At 47.2% G+C, this 21,260-nt stretch overlaps 10 protein-coding genes across 10 annotated transcripts; 6 read left to right on the forward strand and 4 right to left on the reverse strand.

Moving 5' to 3' along the window:
* Window positions 1–230: 230 nt before the first annotated feature.
* IAQ61_007507 (uncharacterized protein) lies at window positions 231–2,344 on the reverse strand (the record flags this gene model as incomplete). The annotated part of the gene is made up of 4 exons (XM_003842311.1): window positions 231–1,045; window positions 1,103–1,837; window positions 1,899–2,029; window positions 2,112–2,344. 4 exons carry the CDS (start codon window positions 2,342–2,344, stop codon window positions 231–233), a joined length of 1,914 nt encoding a protein of 637 aa, XP_003842359.1.
* A 3,560-nt stretch (window positions 2,345–5,904) lies between these two features.
* Window positions 5,905–6,390, forward strand: IAQ61_007508 (uncharacterized protein; the record flags this gene model as incomplete). The annotated part of the gene is made up of 4 exons (XM_066097611.1): window positions 5,905–6,060; window positions 6,107–6,250; window positions 6,312–6,320; window positions 6,379–6,390. 4 exons carry the CDS (start codon window positions 5,905–5,907, stop codon window positions 6,388–6,390), a joined length of 321 nt encoding a protein of 106 aa, XP_065952108.1.
* A 560-nt stretch (window positions 6,391–6,950) lies between these two features.
* Window positions 6,951–9,061, reverse strand: IAQ61_007509 (uncharacterized protein; the record flags this gene model as incomplete). The annotated part of the gene is made up of 7 exons (XM_003842309.1): window positions 6,951–7,401; window positions 7,470–7,541; window positions 7,593–7,828; window positions 7,879–8,412; window positions 8,462–8,800; window positions 8,854–8,867; window positions 8,917–9,061. The coding sequence occupies 7 exons, from the start codon at window positions 9,059–9,061 to the stop codon at window positions 6,951–6,953; spliced, it is 1,791 nt and encodes a 596-aa protein (XP_003842357.1).
* A 1,810-nt stretch (window positions 9,062–10,871) lies between these two features.
* On the reverse strand, window positions 10,872–11,759 carry NOP16 (Nucleolar protein 16; the record flags this gene model as incomplete). Its single annotated transcript, XM_003842307.2, has 2 exons — window positions 11,565–11,759; window positions 10,872–11,496 (listed from the first exon to the last, which is right to left on the reverse strand). Exons 1-2 carry the CDS (start codon window positions 11,672–11,674, stop codon window positions 10,872–10,874), a joined length of 735 nt encoding a protein of 244 aa, XP_003842355.1. The 5' UTR covers window positions 11,675–11,759.
* Window positions 11,760–11,887: 128 nt separating this feature from the next.
* On the forward strand, window positions 11,888–13,427 carry IAQ61_007511 (uncharacterized protein; the record flags this gene model as incomplete). Its single annotated transcript, XM_003842306.2, has 3 exons — window positions 11,888–12,117; window positions 12,278–13,356; window positions 13,412–13,427. The coding sequence occupies exons 1-3, from the start codon at window positions 11,971–11,973 to the stop codon at window positions 13,425–13,427; spliced, it is 1,242 nt and encodes a 413-aa protein (XP_003842354.1). The 5' UTR covers window positions 11,888–11,970.
* A 108-nt stretch (window positions 13,428–13,535) lies between these two features.
* On the forward strand, window positions 13,536–14,608 carry IAQ61_007512 (uncharacterized protein; the record flags this gene model as incomplete). Its single annotated transcript, XM_066097612.1, has 2 exons — window positions 13,536–13,664; window positions 14,366–14,608. 2 exons carry the CDS (start codon window positions 13,536–13,538, stop codon window positions 14,606–14,608), a joined length of 372 nt encoding a protein of 123 aa, XP_065952109.1.
* A 236-nt stretch (window positions 14,609–14,844) lies between these two features.
* IAQ61_007513 (uncharacterized protein) lies at window positions 14,845–15,279 on the forward strand (the record flags this gene model as incomplete). The annotated part of the gene is made up of 2 exons (XM_066097613.1): window positions 14,845–15,013; window positions 15,074–15,279. The coding sequence occupies 2 exons, from the start codon at window positions 14,845–14,847 to the stop codon at window positions 15,277–15,279; spliced, it is 375 nt and encodes a 124-aa protein (XP_065952110.1).
* A 993-nt stretch (window positions 15,280–16,272) lies between these two features.
* IAQ61_007514 (uncharacterized protein) lies at window positions 16,273–17,661 on the reverse strand (the record flags this gene model as incomplete). Its single annotated transcript, XM_066097614.1, has 3 exons — window positions 16,273–16,604; window positions 17,114–17,220; window positions 17,561–17,661. 3 exons carry the CDS (start codon window positions 17,659–17,661, stop codon window positions 16,273–16,275), a joined length of 540 nt encoding a protein of 179 aa, XP_065952111.1.
* Window positions 17,662–19,429: 1,768 nt separating this feature from the next.
* IAQ61_007515 (uncharacterized protein) lies at window positions 19,430–19,765 on the forward strand (the record flags this gene model as incomplete). The annotated part of the gene is made up of 1 exon (XM_003842302.1): window positions 19,430–19,765. One exon carries the CDS (start codon window positions 19,430–19,432, stop codon window positions 19,763–19,765), a length of 336 nt encoding a protein of 111 aa, XP_003842350.1.
* Window positions 19,766–20,781: 1,016 nt separating this feature from the next.
* On the forward strand, window positions 20,782–21,057 carry IAQ61_007516 (uncharacterized protein; the record flags this gene model as incomplete). The annotated part of the gene is made up of 1 exon (XM_066097615.1): window positions 20,782–21,057. One exon carries the CDS (start codon window positions 20,782–20,784, stop codon window positions 21,055–21,057), a length of 276 nt encoding a protein of 91 aa, XP_065952112.1.
* Between the last annotated feature and the right edge of the window lie 203 nt (window positions 21,058–21,260).

Below are 21,260 nucleotides of genomic sequence, written 5' to 3' on the forward strand. Positions count from 1 at the left end.
CGTTGTTGTGCTGAGATAATGAGCCTACCTTGTTTGAGAGGATGGATAGAAGGATTCATAATTTCGGAGATGGTGGAGCTACATATATCCATGTACGAATACAACCAAAACAATACAGACAAGTAGCAAACTAGTCAATATATATATATATATATATATATACATCAAAACAGGCACTCCGAGACCAACAAAACCCCCAGTCTCCACACCGCAGCACCCGTCTCTCTACCTCACCACCTCCAAACCCGCCACCACGGCGCCCCTCTATCCCCAACATCCTCTCCAGTCGACACTCCCTCCCCAACCTCACCCCGCCTATCCCTCCCCTTCATCTCACTACTCCCAATAACCCTCCCCTTGACATGCTGATCCATATCATCGAGCTTATAATTCCGCAAACAGAGCGTAAGCGGCAGTATCGGAGCCGCGCAGCACAAAGCACCAATGAGTAAATAGCGCATCGTCTCCGCATACGCCCGGTTAATCGCGATGCGCACAGGACTTCCCATGGGATATAATTCGTAGTCTGCGGAGACGAGAATGGATGCGTAAATGGAGGTTGCATCTGCGGCGTTGGCGGGCGGGAGGTAGAGTAGTAATTTACGGGGAATCCAAGTCGACCAGATCGCGCCCGAGACTGCAGAACCAACGGCGCCACCGACTTCGAGCAAGGTGAGCCAGACGGTAGTTACAGCGGCGACGTGTTGATGAGAGGCGCTTGCCTGAACGGCGAGTTGGACGGGGACATTGAGGAAGCCGCCGCCGATGCCGAGGGCGATTTGAGTGCCGATTAGGGAGCCCGTGGATGCGGATTCGCGGCGGTAGGCGAGCATGATGCCCATGCCTGCGAGGTAGATTGCGGCGCCCAAGGTGGTGTAGTGTTTGTAGTGGGCGGTGTATTTGATGGCGAGGGAGACGGCGAGGGAGGCGAGGGTGGAGCTGAAGGTGAAGACGCGGGTGATGTAGCCGGCTGTGACGATGGATTGGCCTTGGACGATTTGCAGGTAGGAGAAGAAGTAGGGGAAGACGGACATGTAGAATGCCACTGGGGGGGAAGGGTGTTAGTTGAGGGAAGAGAAGCTTGGGGAGGTGCTTGACGTACTGAAGTAGAAGAATGCGATTAGCGTTCCGGCGATGATGGTCCTGTTTTTAAATAGAGCTGGAGGGAAAAAGGCTTGCGGTGCGAGTATCTTGCTGCGCTCCCAAAAGGGGAAGAGGAGTAGACATAGACCGCCAATCACCAACATGGCAATCATGCTGCCATTCTTCCACCCACCACTCGCATTCGGAGCCAGTGTGAGCGGAAGAAGGATGAGGGAGATGGCCGCAGCAAACAACAACAAGCCAAACGTATCCAGATCAAACCACAGATTCCTGAGATTCTGGAGCACCGTGCGGCCGTGAAACGGACTGGGGACTTCGACGCCCATCTGCCTTGCGCGTCTCTGATTCACAAAGAGACTCAACGCCAAGGGGATAAAGCAGACTGGTAAGATGATAGCCCACATGGCATACCCCCATCTCCACGACGCCGTCCTCAAAATCGCCTGACCGACCTCTGGCCCTGCCCACGTGGTCCATAGGAAGGGTACATCAAATAGCGTGGAAAAGAGCGCACGGTTTAGCAGATCCGTCGAGTCGGCGACGAAAATCTGCTGTAGGACTTGTAGGCCGTTGAAGCCTGCGGCCCAGAAGATTTGCGCACTGGCAAAGGTCTGCACGTTGCCCGAGGCGGCTTGCTGGATGTAGCCAATTGTGTAGAGAGATATGGCAAGGGTGAAGGACTCGAGGCGGCCGAAGACGTCTGCGAGTTTGCCAATGGGGGGTTTGATCACGGCTGGTGATGGGTTGTTAATATAATCCATGGGCTGGGAGGATGAGACGGGTTGGATACTTACCCGCAACAACACCTTGCACGGTGTAGATTGTTGAAAGCAGAGAATGGGACTGGAATGCGCTGGTCGCCAGGGGCGTCATCACGCTTGTAACCTGAAGCTCCAGAGATGTGACATTCGCAATGACCAGTAGCCTTTTATTTCCAAAAAAAAAAGAAAAGAGTATCAGCCATTGCTCTTTTCTGATCTTCTGGGTGGAGTGGGGAGAAAGCTTACGTGACATAGGCCACAATCAACGATGTCTTAGTCCACGCCTTGCTCACGGCCTCGATGCGCCTCACACCCGCCTGTGGCTCACAAGACGCTTCACTCGCCGTCTCAAACCCATCGTGGGAAGACGATTCGCGATCCTTTTCTGTTTCCTTGCCGAAACCATCGGCGACCGAATGAGGCTGTCTCGTGTCTGCAGCAGCATTCTCACGCTGTTGTGAATATAGGGAGTGTTGCATCGCATGGACCAGCCGCAGGAGAAATCCACGACTTCTACGGGTACTCAAACACAGAAAGTCGACACACAGCAAGACGGTATGTACAGTCTTGCAACGAACATCTTCTAGAACATGGAGGGGGGGGATCAGCCGTGATCATTTTATCTGATCGACGTCGTGCTGCACATGCGCATCCCGATCCGCTGGTTGCAAACGGTACATTGCGCTAGTCCGCTTCTGCGCGTTGATTGGGGGCACGGCGCTTTGCCAAGTGCAGCTACGGAGCGGCAACGTCTGAATTTTTGGGTGAATGATCCTTGGATGTTGAGCTAAAGCGCTTGAGATGGAGCGAATCTAGGATGTCGTGAACTTGGACATGCGGTAGGTAGCCTGGGGGTACTGAGAAATGCGGTGAAGGACGTTGGTCCCATGGCCTACCGGTAGAGTGCCTTGCCTTGCCTTGAACGTCCAAAACCGTCACTCCGGACAAGCAAACTGATTCCCTAGATCAATCTTATCAGATCGTTAGCAGCTTCAAGGCACGCTCGCTTGGCCAGACTCGTCAGCTCCCTTAGCCTAGGTCATAGGCTGAGGCCTTACAGCAGCGACATCCCTCCAAGAAAGGCTGGGCAATATCGGTGTCTCCGAGAACTGCCATCATGTGTGCCCAACAGAGTCCCCATCGCCGTTCCGACTATGTACGACTATGTATTCATAGGCGCGGGAAAGCTGAATGATCAACTGAGTACTTGTATAGTTGATGTGCAACATGCGACGAAATTCATAAGGATTTCAGAGGTTACCGTATCCGTGTGGCTGGCGTAGCTACATCACGTGGACACAGTCACGTGCACTGGGCATCCGGATTCGGGAGTGGGAAAACGAAACTGGCTATCGACGCGTTTGGCTTGAGTGGTGACACTTGAGCATCCATCGTATCTTCCATACCGTGTGACGGTCATATCTGTACCATCATGTTTTAACATAGAAGCTGTGGCGCACTGGTAGTTTCATTGTTTCATGCCACGTTAGAATTACTGGTACATGATGCAATGCTATTCCTGTTCCTTGTAACTGAAACGATGGTTACGGTACACTACGGTACAAAACCGGTTTACAGTAGCCATATTTATCTAAAGTAGACTAAGAAGTGGTTTAGGTAGAAGAAGTAAACCTAAATAGGGTTTATTATACTATGTATTCTATAAAAGTAAACTACTTTTATTTCTACTTCTATTAATCTACTAGTATTACGTAGTACTGTAATAACTAGTTTCCTACTAACTATTTAAGTATTTTACCCCTCCTTTCTTTAATCTTCTTTACCACCTCTATCACCACCTCCACCACCTCCACCACCTCTACCACCTCCACCACCTCTACCACCTCCACCACCTCTATTACTACCTCTACCACCACCTCTATCACCACCTCTATCACCACCTCTATCACCACCTCTATCACCACCTCCACCTCCACCACCTCCACTACCTCCACCACCTCCACCACCTCTATCACTACCTCTACCACCACCTCTATCACCACCTCTATCACCACCTCTATCACCACCTCTATCACCACCTCTATTATCACCACCTCTATTATTACCACCTCCTATTAGTATAAATATCATAACTTATTATTATGTTATATATGCGTATAGCGTAAAGCTAATCTTTTCTACCCCTTTTAGTCTTAGTTAGGTATTATAGCGTATAATAGAAATAAAACTACTTTTTATACTTAATTTAAACCCCTACTATAAAAATAAACTACTACTTTAAACCTATTTACAGGTATACATAAGGTTAGTTTACACCTATATAGTAAACCCCTAGCGTACTATTCTACAGTAAACGATTTTTTACCGTAGTGTTGGCTTCCTACTGTGTCTATCTAATTCTTACATGAATCTGCTTGCATAGCTTCTTACCTAGTCTCTGTGTTTTCTAGTTAGAACGAGCCAGTTATTCTTGTGATGCGGTCATGGTTTGCTCAATGTTGGGTGCTAGTAAGCCATTCACACTTGATTTTGCGGGCCGTGGCAGACCTAGCATCACAGATCACCAATGGTATAATTAGTGTAGCCCACAAACATTCATCCCTGTTCACACAGCTACAAGTCCGCAGGCTTGCAGGTATAGATATCTGCCTTAGAGCTGTGAAATACGCAAGTTTCAAAATGAAATACCTATATACTCTACGCATTCTTGTAGTAAGTGAATGCCTCAAGCTCCCTATACACTAGTAAAGATACATGGTGTTAAGTGGGGTGAGTTGTAAATTAGGAAGCTCAATCAAGCACGGAATGCCAGGCACGGCCAGCCTACTAAACTTGGTAGCAATTCCTCTCTATTACACAGGAGTAGATAATTAGAGTGTTTCCTGGACGATGTGCGTGAATTATGTACCGCTAGCATGTTCGCATAGCATACATAGTATCGCTTTTACCATCTACGGAAAAACTTTCTCCAGACTACAATCCTCCCAGTGCACTCGAGAAACCACGCATAAATCTAGTTTATCTGCACGCATCCCACATGAGGCTACCATCGCCTTATATATATAGGGCCTTTTCACATTAGGTCGCGTGCTTGCTAGACTCCGTATTACAGCCGTTTAGTAGGATCTTACTACTGGGTAGTCTGAATAGAAATAGTGCTTTGTGGCCGGAATGGTAATGAATCTCTTGCACTTGTCCATACGATTTGACATAGTGCAGTGAGAGATTTGTTCTTGATGGTTGCGCAAGTAAGTGGGATACAAAGATAAGAGGAGGAGAGTTTAGGTATAGAAGCGTTAGAAATCATAAGACCCTCATACATAGTATTTAACGTGGAAGCTTACGACGTAACCATTGGAACACGACGGTTTCAACTTTCAATCAATCTCCATACTCAGGCACCTTCATTGGAGAGCCCAAAGCACATTCCGCTTATGAAAATTAATGAAAATTGAACAGATGGCTGTATAGTATCGGTCCGATTGAACTTGCTGATATACGAGCCATGTACCTATTAGGCATGTAACCCGACGTGCAAAAGTCCTACATTGTGTCCACAAACGCGTCTTGTGGCTCAAAAAAATATAGGGCTAAAATCGGTCCGCATTCTCGTACTTGCTCAATCTGCGGGATATTCTTACGTTTTACGTACAGTAGCAGGGTATTCATAGTGATAGTAGCAGGGTATTCATAATGTAAAATTTAAATGTCGCCAAAGTCTCAACTATAAATGGCATCTCCCATTACATCTCTTTACAACCATTACTTCGGCCTAAGTTACTGGAATGGGCTGCGCCCAATACCGTAAGCAGACTCCTCGGCTGCAGAAGCCTGAGTAGTGACTTAGCCCGATTAGTACTGGAGGGGTCTGAATGGAGGGTTCCAATCGGCTAACTTACCAGAGGTTCCAGTCAGCTAAATATTGGACCAACTAGAAGGGGGGTAATGCTATAAGCGGAGCCCTCCGCTTATAGCTAGATATAAATACCAAAGGATATACCTAGGTAGATAGGTATCTAATTCATATTATTTCTTTGGCATTTACCCTCAGGGTCAGCCCCTTACACCTACAAACACCATGAAACCAATCTTTCTTGCTCTTCTTCTGCCTTTGGCATTAGCTGAAGAGGAATATAGGCCCAGATACTGGCTGACCAATGCTGGATATGGCGCCCCACCTTACGAAAAACTGACCTCTAAATGCAAGCAAAATAAGAATTGGAACTATTTCTGCGTATGTGAGCAGCACATCTACGGTGAAGACGCTAACGATGATATAGGGAACAAGTCCCAACCCTGTGGGCTCTGAGGATATTCTTCCGTTTCCTGACCTTTATCCAACCAGACGCTACGGTTGTGAGTACGCGGTGCAACAGGAGGGGTCAAAGCTGGGAACATGTCAAGTTAATCAAGTCCCCGGATACGTAAGTCCGCGTCTATCTAGGAAAGCTTTAGTATGATTAGAGTCTAACGAGTTTTGTACAGCTAATTTGCGTATGTCGACTTTGCCATGAAGTAAGGAACCATTGTAATCCTGCTAACAATACAATAGTGTCCCTACTAAGGGTACTCATAGAACTTCGTGAGCAAAAGTTGAATTAGGATTGCAGGCCGATTACTTTAGATATCTTGCCAATCCTAGACATCACGGTGTTTACTGTATTTTTTCATCACATGGACGTAGTTTCTCAAACCGAACTATCGTGATGATTCATGAATGTGATGAAGCCGTTGATTGGCACAGAGTTGGCAAATTCACGTGCAGCATCGTTACTCGTCACAAATCACTGTGACCGTGTTTTGTTCCTCTCCAGCCGCATATCTTCACTTTGAATTAGAATATTTAGTCTTATATGTGAGAGCACGTGTGGAAAAGGCAAAATATATGGGGAAAAAGGAAAATCAATCGGCTGGTTCTTGGCGACTCGTCTGCGACAGGCGAGTCCATCTTTGCTAATATCATTGTTTGATATATGCTCTTCAACAAGTGAAGTATTACTGATTAATCAGTGAATGAGATCGAACTGCAAGAAGTTCATCAGATCATCGACTAGACCTTATTAGCATACCTAGGTAGCAAAGGCTAAGTCCATCTCACAACGTCGTAACATAAATTACGACATCCTACGCCTCAACATCCTTCTTCTCCCTCATCCTCTCAAGCCCACTCCCCTCACTTTCTTCCCCACTTGCCTCGCTAATTTTCTCCCCATCACCGCCTGCCTCCTCCGCCCTGACCCCCTCCCCATTTTCATTAGTTCTCTCCCCTCTATTTGCTGCCAACTCCTGCTTGACTGCTAACTCGGGATTCGCTTCCTCAAGCCTTTTCCTCAGGTCTGCACTCATCTCCTCTAGGCTGGGTACAACCCACTTTGCGCTTTCCCATGGTTTAACGCCCATGAGGTACATGGTGTCAACTTCCTCGATGGTACGGCCCTGGCCTTCAATAACAAAGAAGTAGACGAGGAGGCCGCCGAGAACGTTTGTTCCTGCGAAGACGTAGCCGTAGCGGAAATTGATTGCGCTGGTGATGAAGGGAGTAAAGAAGGCGAGGAGGAAGTTCCAGAGCCAGTTGCTGTTTTGATAGATGTTAGTATCGCTCTGTAGGCGTTTATACTGGGGTTTATTAGTTGAGGTACGAACCTGGCCGTGGATAGGGCCATTGCCTTGGCGCGGTAGCGCGATGGGTAGAGTTCTCCGCAGATAGCCCAGATGCTAATGGATGTTAGTCGTTGTCTTTGCTCATTTGGCTTAGAAGAAACTTACATTGGTCCCCAGGTTGTTGCAAACCCAAAGATGAAGAAGCAAGCAAAGCAGATCATAGCTATGGCTGCGCTTTTCGTGTTCTCAGGATTTTCTCGGTCAAGCGAAAATGAGCCAACTGATGCAAAAATCAAGAAGCAAATGAACATCCATATGGATCCTGCAATCAGGGACTTGCGGCGACCGTAGTGTTCGACAATGTAGAGACCGTAGAAAGTCACGCCAAAGTTGATACCATTCTAATTTTCGTCAGCGACCCTGGAATCAATACCGGAACAACGCGACGTACCAAAATCATCTGCGTGACAAAGGAATTCTTGATACCTGTTCCCGAGAAAATCACAGTCCCGTAATAGAAGAAGTAATTGGCTCCAGTCAACTGCTGCATCATCTGCAGTGCCATACCAAGCACGAGTCGATAGGCCATCTTGGGCGCCTTCCACATGCCCAACCACTCCTGAATCGGGTTGTTCGTCAAGTTGCTCTCCGCCTCCTGCTTCACCCGCATCTCCTCTAGCTCCAACTGGATACTGTAATTGTTCTCTGGCACGCCATATACCTGCATCATTGTCTCTGTCGCTTCCTTTATCTTTCCGTGACGGAAATTGTACCGCGGTGTCTCGGAGAACCATAGGATACCCACCGCAAGAATTACGCCAGGCACAAACGAGAGACCAAGAGTTATCTGCCAAGAGGCTTTGTTGCCCGATTGGTGACGCTCCGATGCGTAGTTGAAGACAGCGGCAAGGAAAATACCGAAGGTAATCATGAGCTGATACGTTGCTATGAGAGCACCACGGATGTGGCGGGGTGCTGTTTCGGCCTAATCGTCATTAATATTTGCTCAGCTAAAGAGGCGTGCGAATATGTACCTGATACATAGGGACGAGCAAACTCAACGCTCCAACACCTAGACCTGCCACGAAACGGCCCATCATGATCTGATACCACGCGTCGGTTGCAGCTAGCTGTACGATGATACCAACTGAGAAGATACCGCACCAGAAGATAATACTCATCTTCCGGCCAATCCTGTCTGCAATGGGGGCAGCGATGAGGGCACCAAATAGTGTACCAATAGACAGCAGCGCAACTATCAATCCAGAACGGACATTGGAAAAGTACAGCCTACCATCACTGTGACGTTGTCCAAAGCGCCGCAGGAAATCGCTCATCCCGAGGAATCCAGAGATTTGACCTGTGTCATAACCCTATGTTTCATTGTTAATTTACGACGGGACCAAACCACTACAGTTGGACATACGAAGACGAATCCACCTGGACATTGTATTAGCATATATCAATCACTATGCAGTATGAAACGCACCCATCGACACCAAGATTCCCATCCAAAACCCCTTCCACGTCAATGTAGGAAGAGGTGTATTATCATAACCTTCATGGTTCCCAACCCATCTCGACGTATTCTCCACCGAAGAGCGTCTTCGCCACTCCTTCAACGGATTCTTCATCTCAAATTAGATGGTCCAATCGGAGCCCAAGCACTGTCGATGTTGGAAGACCTGAACTGAGAATGTTATCAAGTTCAACTCAATTAGGGAGTTGCAGGAGTGAATCGTGCCAGGGAGCCATGCCTGTGCTCTTATATCCTGTGCCTGAGGTCGATTCCGGCATTTCGGAATACATGTGAGCCTGATGTGCTTACTGCATCGCTATTATCCCCAATTTGTACGCGGTCAGTCTAGCATGACGCAATTGCTCGAGGAAAACATGGGTGAGGAGGCAATGTACAGGTGGGGCGGAAGGTTGCGGAAAGATCTCAAGTTGTCATGTGTCGCCAGATCACTACCAATCTTGTGGTTGAATCTGACGGAGAGACCGATGATAGTGTTCTGGAACATCTCGAATGAAGAAAGTCATGCTTTCTAGAATTGTGTGCTGTATACATTATTCATCGGTAGTGTTTACTGAAGCCTAGATAGACTTGGTGTTTCGATGTATTGCTGGTCTTTTAGTACATATAGTTCTGACCAGAGCACGACTACTAGGTAGCCAAGACCTAATGAACCCATGGGGTAGTGCGATGCCGTCCTGAAGGGCTCGGGGAACGATCCTAGCCAAGCTCAGTGATCGGGAGACAGGTCTTATGATGCTCCTTCGTGAGTCTTGTTTGACTTCCGCGCGCTTCCGCTTAAAGCGGCAAGCATGATTCAGCCAACTATGTAGGCGGATATCCACAACCACGTGCACGGAAGGGAAGGAACAACCAGGAGATTCTTCAAGGTTCAATGTCGCATCTTTGGTGTTGCTGGACCGTCGGATGGATGCGAGTTGTGATCCGATGTGAATATCGATCCCGAAAGCCTCTCGACCTGCAGTATCCCAACCATTGCCATGCACAGAGAATATCTGGCAATCCTACAAACGTTCTCTTGTGTATTTGGATAATTGCCAATCCGACGAGCATGACTAGATTTAGGGTTGTCATGAAACTTACGATTAGCTTGGAAAGCCTTAATAATATTGGCAGAGGTGGCGAAATCGATGTGCTCATTTTGTAGAATACGGAAAGCCGCAATGCTGATCCAATAATACCGAGCAGGTGAATGTCCATTAGCTCGATCAAAAAATAGCCTATCATGTAGTCAATCGAATTCTTCACCGCGATCCAGGTGCTTGGTAAGAATTTGACAAATGGGGAGAAGGTAGCAAATACTCGCCGGATTCTTTAGTCCGTTTGGCCTCTATCCAAAGAGAAACAGGGTAATTGTTCGAAAATGTGGTGTGTATTCGGCTGATGGAAGGATGAGATTTTGGGAATCCATCTTTCATGAGTTTGCCTCCTTCAACAAAAATATATGGAGAGATGTTAATTTTTGCATCGTCCACAGTATACAAACTTGTCCTTGATCCAAACCAACGAATGAGCGTTGTAAAGCCGGTGATCAACTGGGGGTAACTCTTAGTTTCGCGATAATCTTGCAGCTTGCAGTTCTAATGAGTTAATATTGTTGGAGCTAAGATTCTCCAACACTTTGTATCTAAGGGAAGAAGAGAGATGATATCAGCAGTCACAACATGCTGAAGCTGGTGTGCAAACGTCGGAGTTATGTCAGCCTATCACGTAGAGGAAATTGCGACTCACGTGGAAAAGTACAGGCTCTTTGTACGTGCAGACAATCACAGCCAGACATATTCTCCATTGATTGCAGCATGAGCAACGAGTAACATATCTGCATTCATCTCGTATCCCATAACACCGCAAAACGCCAGGCTCATATCGAGCGATGCCAACACACCTCCCCATTCACAAGACCTGGCTCAGCCAACCCACGGCTTCACCTCACCTCCTTTTTCCTGCGTCTTCCTCCATTTGGTTACGCGTTTCTTGATGTCTGCTTCCGTCTGCTGCATGGGGTTCAACTTCTTATCCCGTGTCATGCGGGCATAATCCTCGCCATATTTATTCGCCAATGCCTCACACCATTCCATCTCCCGTTGGCTTTGTCCTCTTGGCGCTTTCCTCGCGCCGTTCCGTGCTGCCTCTTCGAGTTGCCTGATGACTGGGTTCACTGGCTCTTCTTCTGCGTGTTCGGGGACCATTGAGAAGCCATTCCATTCTTCCGCCTCACCGTCGCTGTCTTCCAATTCGTTCAACGGGTCGTTGAGAGGGTTTGCTTTGTGCTCTTTTTCCACGACGCGCAGGATTGCGCCGGTTTCGGGGTCGCGTTCCACCTCGACTTCTTCAGTGACGACGGCGGCGGGGGCCTTGGACACGATGTTCAGAGCATTGGCGGTCGATGATGCAGAAGCGTCTGGGCGCGAGGATTTTGGGTCGTTGAGGCCAAGGAGGGCAATGGTTTTTTCTGTGCCGCCTGTTGCGTGGTTGAGGCGGGCTGTGAGGCCGAGACGGCGGTAGTTTTGGGAGAGTGTCTCTTTTTGGTTCCTGGAAAACTATAATCAGTATTGTACAGGTGATGTTGGGAGGAACCAAGGCGAGAAGAGGTTACATACCAGTGCTTTGCGATGATGGGGTTCTGTAGGATCTTCTTCTTGGACGGGCCATTCTGGCGCTTCTTGGGAATGGAAGACTTGTTCTTCTTCTTTTGGAGTTCGCGACCCATTTTGTCGTATTTGGAGGGGGAATATGCGTGGGCGTGGTGGGTGTTGTGGGTGTAGCAATGGTCGTTCGTTGCTTCCCCAAAATTTCGTTGCTTCCTCCAAAATATCCAACGCTAAGATTAGGGGATGGCGTATCTTATCTTATCGATAAGCCGACCACCGCCCAAGCCGCGGCCATCTCACAGGCCACCTGTTGACATTTGTTTAGGCAGACCCCTGACTGTTGGGCTCTCTGTAGACACCGCTCAACACCAAATCCATTCAGAGGGTCTGTATAGCCTGTCGCATATACAGCATCATGGTTTCTCGTCGGAACAGGACATTGTTGTCCTTGTCAATTTTTGTCGCAGTGTTGGCTTGGAACGTTGCTGCTGCTGCCGTCAAGGGTGAGACAGGCGTGCCAGTGGGCGACTTGACTCCCCATGAAATTGAAGAGCAATTACAAGTAAGAGACGTTCTAAACCCATCACTATTTGCCTTGTTAAATCCATGCTTTCCTTTTCTGCCTCTATGTCTATGGCGGTTTTGTGTGGCGCAATCATCGTCGATGGCGGTACCTCGATGTCGCGCGCTGCTCAAACCAGTATGTACTAACATGGACTCAGGAGTGCCCACTTGTGCAAGCTCTTAACGAGCACAAAATCGCTTCAAACCCCTCGACATCGTCCATCTCTTCACAAATCTTTGCCTTTCTCTTCCCAGGCAGCCCCGCCGTCAACGCCATCCTCGCGACCCTCTACATCTCTGGCCCTCCCAACTTCCTCCTGGCATTATGCCCGCCCAATATCGATCCTTCCTCGCTTTCCGTCATGGTCGCATTCGCGGTAGGGGGACTGTTGGGTGACACACTTTTCCATCTCCTACCCGAGATCTTTTTGGGCGAGGATGAACACGATCAAGTCAAGTTCGTCATGGTAGAGCCAAACAAGAACCTCCTGCTCGGCGTGGCCATCATGGTGGGCTTCATCACCTTTGTAGCCATGGACAAGGGTCTCCGTATCGCCACTGGCGGTGCAGGTGGGCACGACCATTCCCATGGCCACTCACATGAAAAGATCGATGCCAGCGCGAAGACCACAGGGGCTGATGTGAGTACATCAAAGGAGGCGGTGCGTGCCCGCAAGGCCAACACGAATGGTACGGCAACTTCTACCGCCGTGGAGTCTGTGGAGAAGGACATCAACGCCAGTGTCAAGCTCGGCGGCTACCTGAACCTCATTGCCGATTTCACGCACAACATCACCGACGGCCTTGCTCTCAGCTCCTCCTTCTACGCATCCCCAACCATTGGCGCAACCACCACCGTCGCCGTATTTTTCCACGAGATCCCCCACGAGGTCGGTGACTTTGCCTTGCTCATCCAATCTGGCTTCACCAAACGCCAGGCTATGGGTGCACAGTTCATCACTGCCGCCGGCGCATTCTTGGGAACATGTATTGGCATTGCGGTGCAGGAGTTTGGAGGCAACTCCCAGTCTGCGGGATCACATGGGCCAGGGCTGTTTGGAACGAGTTTGCAATGGGGAGACATGTTGCTCCCCTTCACAGCAGGCACCTTCCTCTATGTGGGCACTGTAGCGGTCATTCCCGAACTTTTGGAGACGGGCCCAAACAAAAGTGAAGAGTTGAGGAAAACAATCACACAGTTTGCAGCCATGGCTCTGGGCGCAGGAATCATGCTTGCGTAAGTTTAAACCCATTTTCTCGCCTGCAACAACATGTGCTAACGGACAATCTAGCATTTCGTGGGACTAGAGGAACAAGGACTGGACCCTTTTCTTTTTCACATCCTACGTAAATTGCTGTGAACCCATGTAGCAGGAAACATGCTCCACAGCCAAAAGTTCAAAGTCCCAAGTCACCATGACTATACATATGGACATTCTAGCGTCTGGCATCTACGGCCTTATGCCTCACACGTCGGTCAGACTTGTATCTACTGGTACCATGACCATTCAAAAAAAGCTCATCAAAAATGAGAGTGAGAAAATAGTCCTCCCTTAGCATCCATGTCGTCCCGAACAGGAAGGGTACAGCGTAGATTGATTTGCAATGGCCGTGCTAGCAGAAAGGGGCGCCCGTTTGCTTACTAGTACCCCAGCTAGGGCGCCTTACTTCTTCGACTGAGCGAAAATTACGGATAGCTCTTTCATTCCCTCTACCAATCACAATCGCTTGCTTGCGCAGTAGCTCTAGTTCCTCCACCCTTGCTAGAGTAGCACGACCGTTGTAAATCACTCTACAATATACGGTACTACCCGGCTGACGTCTCATGCCAATCCGGCATTATGTGTACGTACATGCGCCGAACCTAAACAGTATTTGCTCGAGATCCTGGTAACGCTTGCGTTCGATGGATTGACCTTGTATTCTGGGACATGATTTCAAATGCTTATGTATTCGACCATCTAAGTTATTTAGTTACTAAACCATACAAACTTCTGGCGATTCTGCTCACGATCAGCCTCTAGTCGAAGTCTGTGTATCCCTACAAGCCTAGTTATGAGACATTATCAAGGTGCGCGTAGGTTTAATTTCTGTAATGGGACGTCTCTATGTTTGTCTGCAAGTGTAGAATTAAAGAGGTTGTGGAAAGTGCTCTGTTAGGGTGTGTAGGAATCGTGCGCCTAGCAACCGCGGTAGCTTCAGTCCTAAATATTTAGGCAGCGCTATTGTATCTATTTAATATCTAGTTAGACACGGGAATCATTCACGATTCAACAAGATACGACGACGCGAGTGAGAATTTAGTGTACCGCTTTGCGATCATTGTTAGCTTGAGTAGTAGTACTCCATCTGCCACAGCAATTCAAAACGGTCCATCTCACGGTGATGAGCACCCTGTCAGCTCTGTACCAGCTGGTAAGATAGATGATCCGAATAGGAAGTTCATGTTTCCTTGCAATTCCTGTTACCTAAGGATCTGGGGCCGGTAGTAAGCAGTGTTCTGCAACGATTTCGATTTCGCGACATAGTGAATGCATTGGAATAACCCCGTCGGCTTTTCTCGCACTTAGGTCAGTACCGTGAGAATAGAAAAACTCCTATAGTGTCGTGACAGAGGAGTAGGTCGACTGCGACATGATCAGCAACTTGCGGCATCTCCTCAGGCAAATCTTTAGGCACAACAGCTTTCGCTGAGGATTCTTGAATAAGCTTGGTTTAGAGGTCAATGTATGTAAATACCCAGGCAGTGTGTGATCACTTATTTGGTGACCCAGCGTTGATGGTCAATGGCGCAATGACACTGCATCGATATATCGCTATAGTCAAGATTTATAACGGTAAAAGATTTACCTCAGCTTTCTCCAAGGACATCGGTATGGAGGACAGTAAATCTTGTTAGTACTTCGAACATCTCCTTTGATAACTTACAAGTTTCGACCCGAAATTCACAACAGATTACCTAGCAAATAATTTCAATACCCAGATCTCAGCTGTAGACATTCATAGCCGGCTCACAGGAGGCCTCCCCTGCTCTTTCTTCAAGTCTAGTGAGCGGGACCACTATGGGTCTGAAGTTTGGGCAGTAGATTTGGAATATTACGCTGATGTTCCATCGTACGCGGATAACTGGATCTCTTGCATGAGTCGTGTCCCAGCTTAATCCGACGACAAGGAGTACCGTTTCACCATCGCAAATCACTCACCACTATAGTAAATCAGTATTAGAGTCAATGATTTTAGAAATTATACCAACAAATATATCGAAAATAGGCCTCTAGTAAAGTGCTTTTAGGTTTCAATGTACTATGGTTGGTCTAGGGTGTGTTAGAGAACTTACATTATAGGTTTATCTCTGATTAAAAATCTTCTAAATAGTTATTGGGACTTCTGGCTTCATCTAAACCATGTTAGCTACAAGCGTAATCAAGTTAGGTAAAATCCCACGTACTACAGTAATGCTTAGATTAGTTAAACGTAGATGCTGTTGCATGTAGATAGGCACTATCTTATACATACCTAATCTATGACTTTGACAACAACGCAACATGTTTCAGCTATCAATATTCCTTTGTAGTGTCGCCTTAACGGTCAGCGTAGCAATAGCGCGATAAATGATAGATCCGACGAGGGTCACCTTGTACGATAGACCAGATTTCTTCATGGAAGCTGTCGGCTTCTTGTATGCAGGATTGTGATTGGATGTCCATGTATGTTGTTCGTACTTTTTACTATTTCCTCTTACAAGTGCTGACTAGAAACCCAAATCATGTCTGCTTCTACCGCAATTGAATAATCAGATCTCTGCTATTGACATTCAGCTTTGCAACCCACGTGTGAATTGCAGATTCTTCAAGTATGGCTGTCTATACTAATAAAAATGTGACACTAAATGAGTCGTTTAACTCGTTTATCGTTGTTGGGATGTACGTTAATAGTCCTATGGCTTTCAAGGATATATGTCATACTTTCGAGCCTTACATGGCACAATGAGGCTTTGCGTGGCATAACTTACTAGCAATGGTCGTGCTCCAGCAGTTACAGTAGAATTTCTGTAGGTAGACTCAATACCTAAATGCTGTAGCGGAGATATCTTCAACCCTAATGACCGAGCACGCAGGCTCTAGTCTGCTTGAGTGGACTTCACGCATACAGCTCATCCTCTACGACCATTCTCCAAATTCAAGAATTCAAAAGATCGTAGAGGTATCCTCCTGCTATAAACACTTGCAGGTTGCAGTGAAATGCGCATTCTATAGAGAGAGAAAAATCCTTTTGTTCTGTGCTTAGTGTTGTCGGTCCTCACATGTAACTGCTTACCAAGCCTTCCTTCTAAGGCCATATCAGGTACACTCAACATTGTAGCTCCGTAAAGATGATGTTGGACTGTGCACAGAGTTTTGAAGACCCCCGTTCGTGAATGCGGGAAATTGCTGATCTCAGAGACGAGCATGGTGTAGTGCCCTAGGGTAGTGCTGACGTTATTTACTAAGATTTGAGCATCGCCGCTTGAATGAAGTCGAGGTGAATGAACAGCATGGGACTCTCATGTCCACGTCAATATTGAAATAACACGCACAAAATTGGATTCTATCTGGTGAATCGCACACGCAAAAGAGAGGCTGGGATGAACGACTTTAAGTTGGATCCAATCAGCTGCGCCACTGTTCGGTCTAACGAGAAGGCTAAGCTAGCGCGGCCGCCTTAACCGCTTGCTGAGTCGACTGCTCGACTGGATGGTAGTTGTCGTTTTGCCGAATATCCGTCGACGTGGTTATATTGACGATGGTCCGCCACGTTGGAGGAATGTGTGTAGAGGATCTATCATAGTTTCACATCCCTCAGCTGATCGACACTCCACCACTTGTTCGAGCATGCTAATTTTGTCACAGTATATGGACACTACTATATGTACTCGCGACATTTACTCTCACATACAGATTTGATTTCGAACCTTTACCGGTAGATGCCGAGCAAGAGCCCGGCTTACGGTGTACAACGCACTCTGTTTTTCGGGCCAGCCAAAAGGGACCGACTTGGTCTCTCGGCATCCGGATTAGCATCGGTGTCCTCTGGGTAGGATCTGGGCTTGGGAAGAAAGGAGCTAAGGGAAGACGAAAGGAGAAATAAAAAAAATTCATTGATGTTCAGATGAACGCAACGTCTGCCTTCACGGCCACAACTAACCACAAAGTCAAAAAAATCGAAATCCTTCCTATATCGCAAAGGCAAACGCACCTGTCTCCGTCTAAGCAAAGGTTACACCACTGAAAAGAAGAGCCACAACCCTAGAAAGATGGGCGCAAAACACATCTCTACGAATCCGCTTTGGATCCCAATTCTAAACACCACCGAAAGCGACGCGCATACCGGCCTTCTCACATCAAACTCACGGCGCACCTCTGATTACCACTCACCATCCCACCAACATCGCCACCGGCTACGCTTTTACAAATCTAAACCCAAATCCTACATCCTGATCCCCACCCTCTTCATCACCTTTGCCCTCACAGTATTCCTCTACCACACCAGTCCCTCCTTCCATTCCTCAGCAGACACCGTAATCAACACGCTATCCGCTTATATCCCTTCCTGTTTTCGCCACAGCACCAGCGTTACACCCGCAAAAAGCGATCTCTGCACCAAACAAGTCGGCGACGAGGTGTGCTGTGCATTATATCTCGAGGCTATGCCATGCGTGGATGTATGTCGGGCGAGTTTTGTGCACAGAGATACGATGAAGGTGGGGGAGGGATATTCAGAGTGCGAGGAGAAGTGTCTGGTGGGTTATGAGCAGAAATGTAAGGGTGGACGGGCGTAGGAAACTCTACCTATGGTACTCATACCTTGTCGAGAAAGTTATAAAAAGAAATGGAGCCTGGAGTGTGTGATTCAGCGAATGTCTTATGATGATACGAGTTTACTTTGTCTTTTGTTGTTTAGGATGGTAGAGGGGAGGGCGGGTTTCCGCAGGGCAAGGCTGGGATGAGAGAAGGTCGGTGGATGTAATCTTGGGCGAGATGTATAATAGGATTATCGAAATAGTGTTAGAGCAGACTAACATTGAAATCTGCGCACATTGGCATCGGGCATGCGTTGGTCTGGATGTTGGAATGCAAGACCTGTACATTGATAGTTCGTCCAGTTCAGGAGGTTGTGTCTCACCTGCGCACCAACCTTTAAGAATCGAATTAGAATTTGCTTTTCCATCCTTATTTTTCTTTTGTTCAGGGCAATTCGGCTCATCAGCCAAGCTGTAAACGTTATCGTTCCTAGCCTCCTTCACGCACACTCAATGCACTACTATCTCTGTATTGTACCGAAAAACTTTTCTAAACTAAACACCAATGCATCTTTCTTATCCCTGCATTTCTTGCGGCTATCTTTGTGTTCAAATCATCCTCGTCTTGTTTTTCCATAGCAATGTTTCCCGATACTATCTCCATTTCTGCCAAAAGGTGACAGGAGAATTGCTCTTACTAACACTACACGTCACATGTACGTGCTATGCCTCGGGAGAAGTCTAAATGCTTTAAAAAAGGAGGCAACGGAGAATTTGCGTGTCCACCCTGACTTGGCGTGTAAAACGCCGGCGAGATGACAGCGCTAACGTGGCGTTGCATGGACAAAAAATGAAGCCGGCAAGAAGCGGGACTTACCTTTAAAGCATTGACGCAGATAGGGATCGAGAACAACGATGAGCGTGGAATGGGCCTGGCTTCACAGAAGAGAATGTTTACATCAAAAGTAAAGAAGCTCTGATACATGGTACCAAGGGTCACTGGGATACCTATGGTAGAGGATGAACTGTCTATAGTAACCTTCGAGAAGTGTATTCTCTTTCGGTGAATCAAGTACGGAAGTAATGTGTGATATGCACAACATTGCGCACCCCGCTGTTGCACATAAGGCCACCTCTTCTCCGCACTGACTGCGATGACCAAGTCCGTACATGAGCATCGTTCCTGCTCAAGGTCGTGCCTATTACCTTTTTAGGCCAGTAAAAGCAGCATGTCAGACTTCACAATTGCACAGTCACAGTGTCACACGCACGACTTCAAGACTGTGACTACAACATCCACAGAATCACAAACTAGATTTGTGACAACTATGTAACTTCGCAATGGACACAATCCTCGGCAAATAGTATAAAGCGCATCGGTTTGTACCAGTGTGCAAAGTCCTTCATTGAAACTTTTTTGACGTCTTATAAAAAGCAAGCTTCAAGCTTTGTTCCCTAAAAGCACTAATCAGACGTACCAAATGCCATATCACCGCACATATTCGCACTAAAACCTCACACACAAAAGGCAATGCCCGAAAAACCCCTGAATGTGCCAGGACCGACCAAATTGATTGGGAATATCACTACCTTCACCACAGCCCCTCCAACTACTACTGCGCCTGCAAAGAAAAACATCTGGGAAGGTGTCCCAGTAGGCATCAAGTCTAGCAGCAGCAGTGTCGACGCAACGGTAGATAGCAACGAGGGGCGGTTTGACGCCAAATCTCTCGAAACAGCAAGTACATGGGCGACAGATTGGTTTCTGAAACCAGCAAGAAAGGCAAATGAGGTGAGGGAAGTAGCGAGGAAATTGGATGGGGCGAATATGGATAACAAGGATGGTGGTGATCGTAAGCAGAAGTGAGGTCTTCGTAAGGGTAGATGAAGACGGCAATGAAAGGGTTGTTATGATCGCGGACAGGAAATTTGGCAGTAAGATGGCATGATTTGAGAATTTAAATCTCTTAGATGTTTATAGCAATAGAATCCTGTAAAGGGCTGCTGGAGTCCTGAAATTCGTCGTACACTTTCTGTATAGAGTGTGAATGATAGTCATCGCCGCGCACTTATACAATCGCTGCCGATCTTATATCAATATCGCTTTCAAAGTGCATGCATTCTCGCGACCAACTTTCTTCGCGGCACCATGATCCTCATGATCGCGCTCGCTTGAGGATCTTCGTCCACTGTCAAGACTGAATAGTCTAACATAGTATCTCAAACAGAATTAAGGTGGTGTGACGGGTGCGGCTTGAACAGGTTCAGGAAAATGTTGTATCAAAAGTTGTTTAAGATACTTAGTTGAGGCAGGTTGTGGCGTTTGATTGGTCCACATGGATTCGTTATTCGTTTCCTGGACTCTTCAAGTTTTTGGCTACGAAGTACCTAGGTATAGCTGCTGACGATATGGCTGAATGTGATATGATAAAATATGGCACTTGTGTGATGTATTGTGCGCAGTGTTCAAATAACTAATTCGCAGCGACGAGCGACGATTTTGTATAGCAATGATATGTACCCTCTAACATCCAAGTTATGATGCATCGTGCTACAAAGTATGACAAATGGTATCCGGTACGATGGGCCAGGCTCACGAATGGAGTCGTGGAGTCACCACAGACTCCTAGGACACATAAACCTGTCAAAATCACCACAGAGTAGAGTATATAAGATTCAACAGCAACTTTCAAGAGCAGGATAACATACCAATCTTCGAAATCCAGAACTTTGGCGAGGATCTGCTAAAGCAGCTTTCGATCTCATCCTACAACTCGAACACGCACTGGAGAAATAATCAATTTGCCTCATGGCTTCTGGACCCGATAATAGCAACACCCTTGTAATGAGTCCGCATTACATAAAGAAGTCTCTACTGATCAGATGATGCAGGCTTTCAAAGCATACCTCGGTGGTAAACCTAATCCCAATGAGGATACTATACAAGCCAAATTGTATACTCTGGGGAAAGATACTGGGAATGCAACTGCCTCCATAGAAGCGCAAAATGGAAAGTCTGATACACCCCCCAAGGGAGCGTTGGAGAAAACGAGTACCGCAGCAGAACCGCAAAGTGGGGCAGGATCCAAAACAGTGATAGATAACAAGCACTCAAGATTCTATCCTGGCCATGATGGTTCATCGAGAAAAAGTTGGTGACAGGGAGGCAGAAGTGGGCCCCTAAAATTGACCGTAACCCACGTGTGAGAGAATTATGAGCTGCGCTGGATTGAGTCCTGGTCATGCTGTGAGTTTATCTGCTGTTGCTCTTTAGTGAAATCTTGATAGGTTTTCAGAATGGATTAGTTCTTCCCAAGACGTTATGATCGCACGTGCTCTGCTCATGGCAATGTGCTTGAAGT

The sequence above is a fragment of the Plenodomus lingam genome (genome assembly GCF_022343315.1).
Source record: "Plenodomus lingam strain CAN1 chromosome Unknown contig_3, whole genome shotgun sequence".
Taxonomy (NCBI): Eukaryota; Fungi; Ascomycota; class Dothideomycetes; order Pleosporales; family Leptosphaeriaceae; genus Plenodomus; species Plenodomus lingam.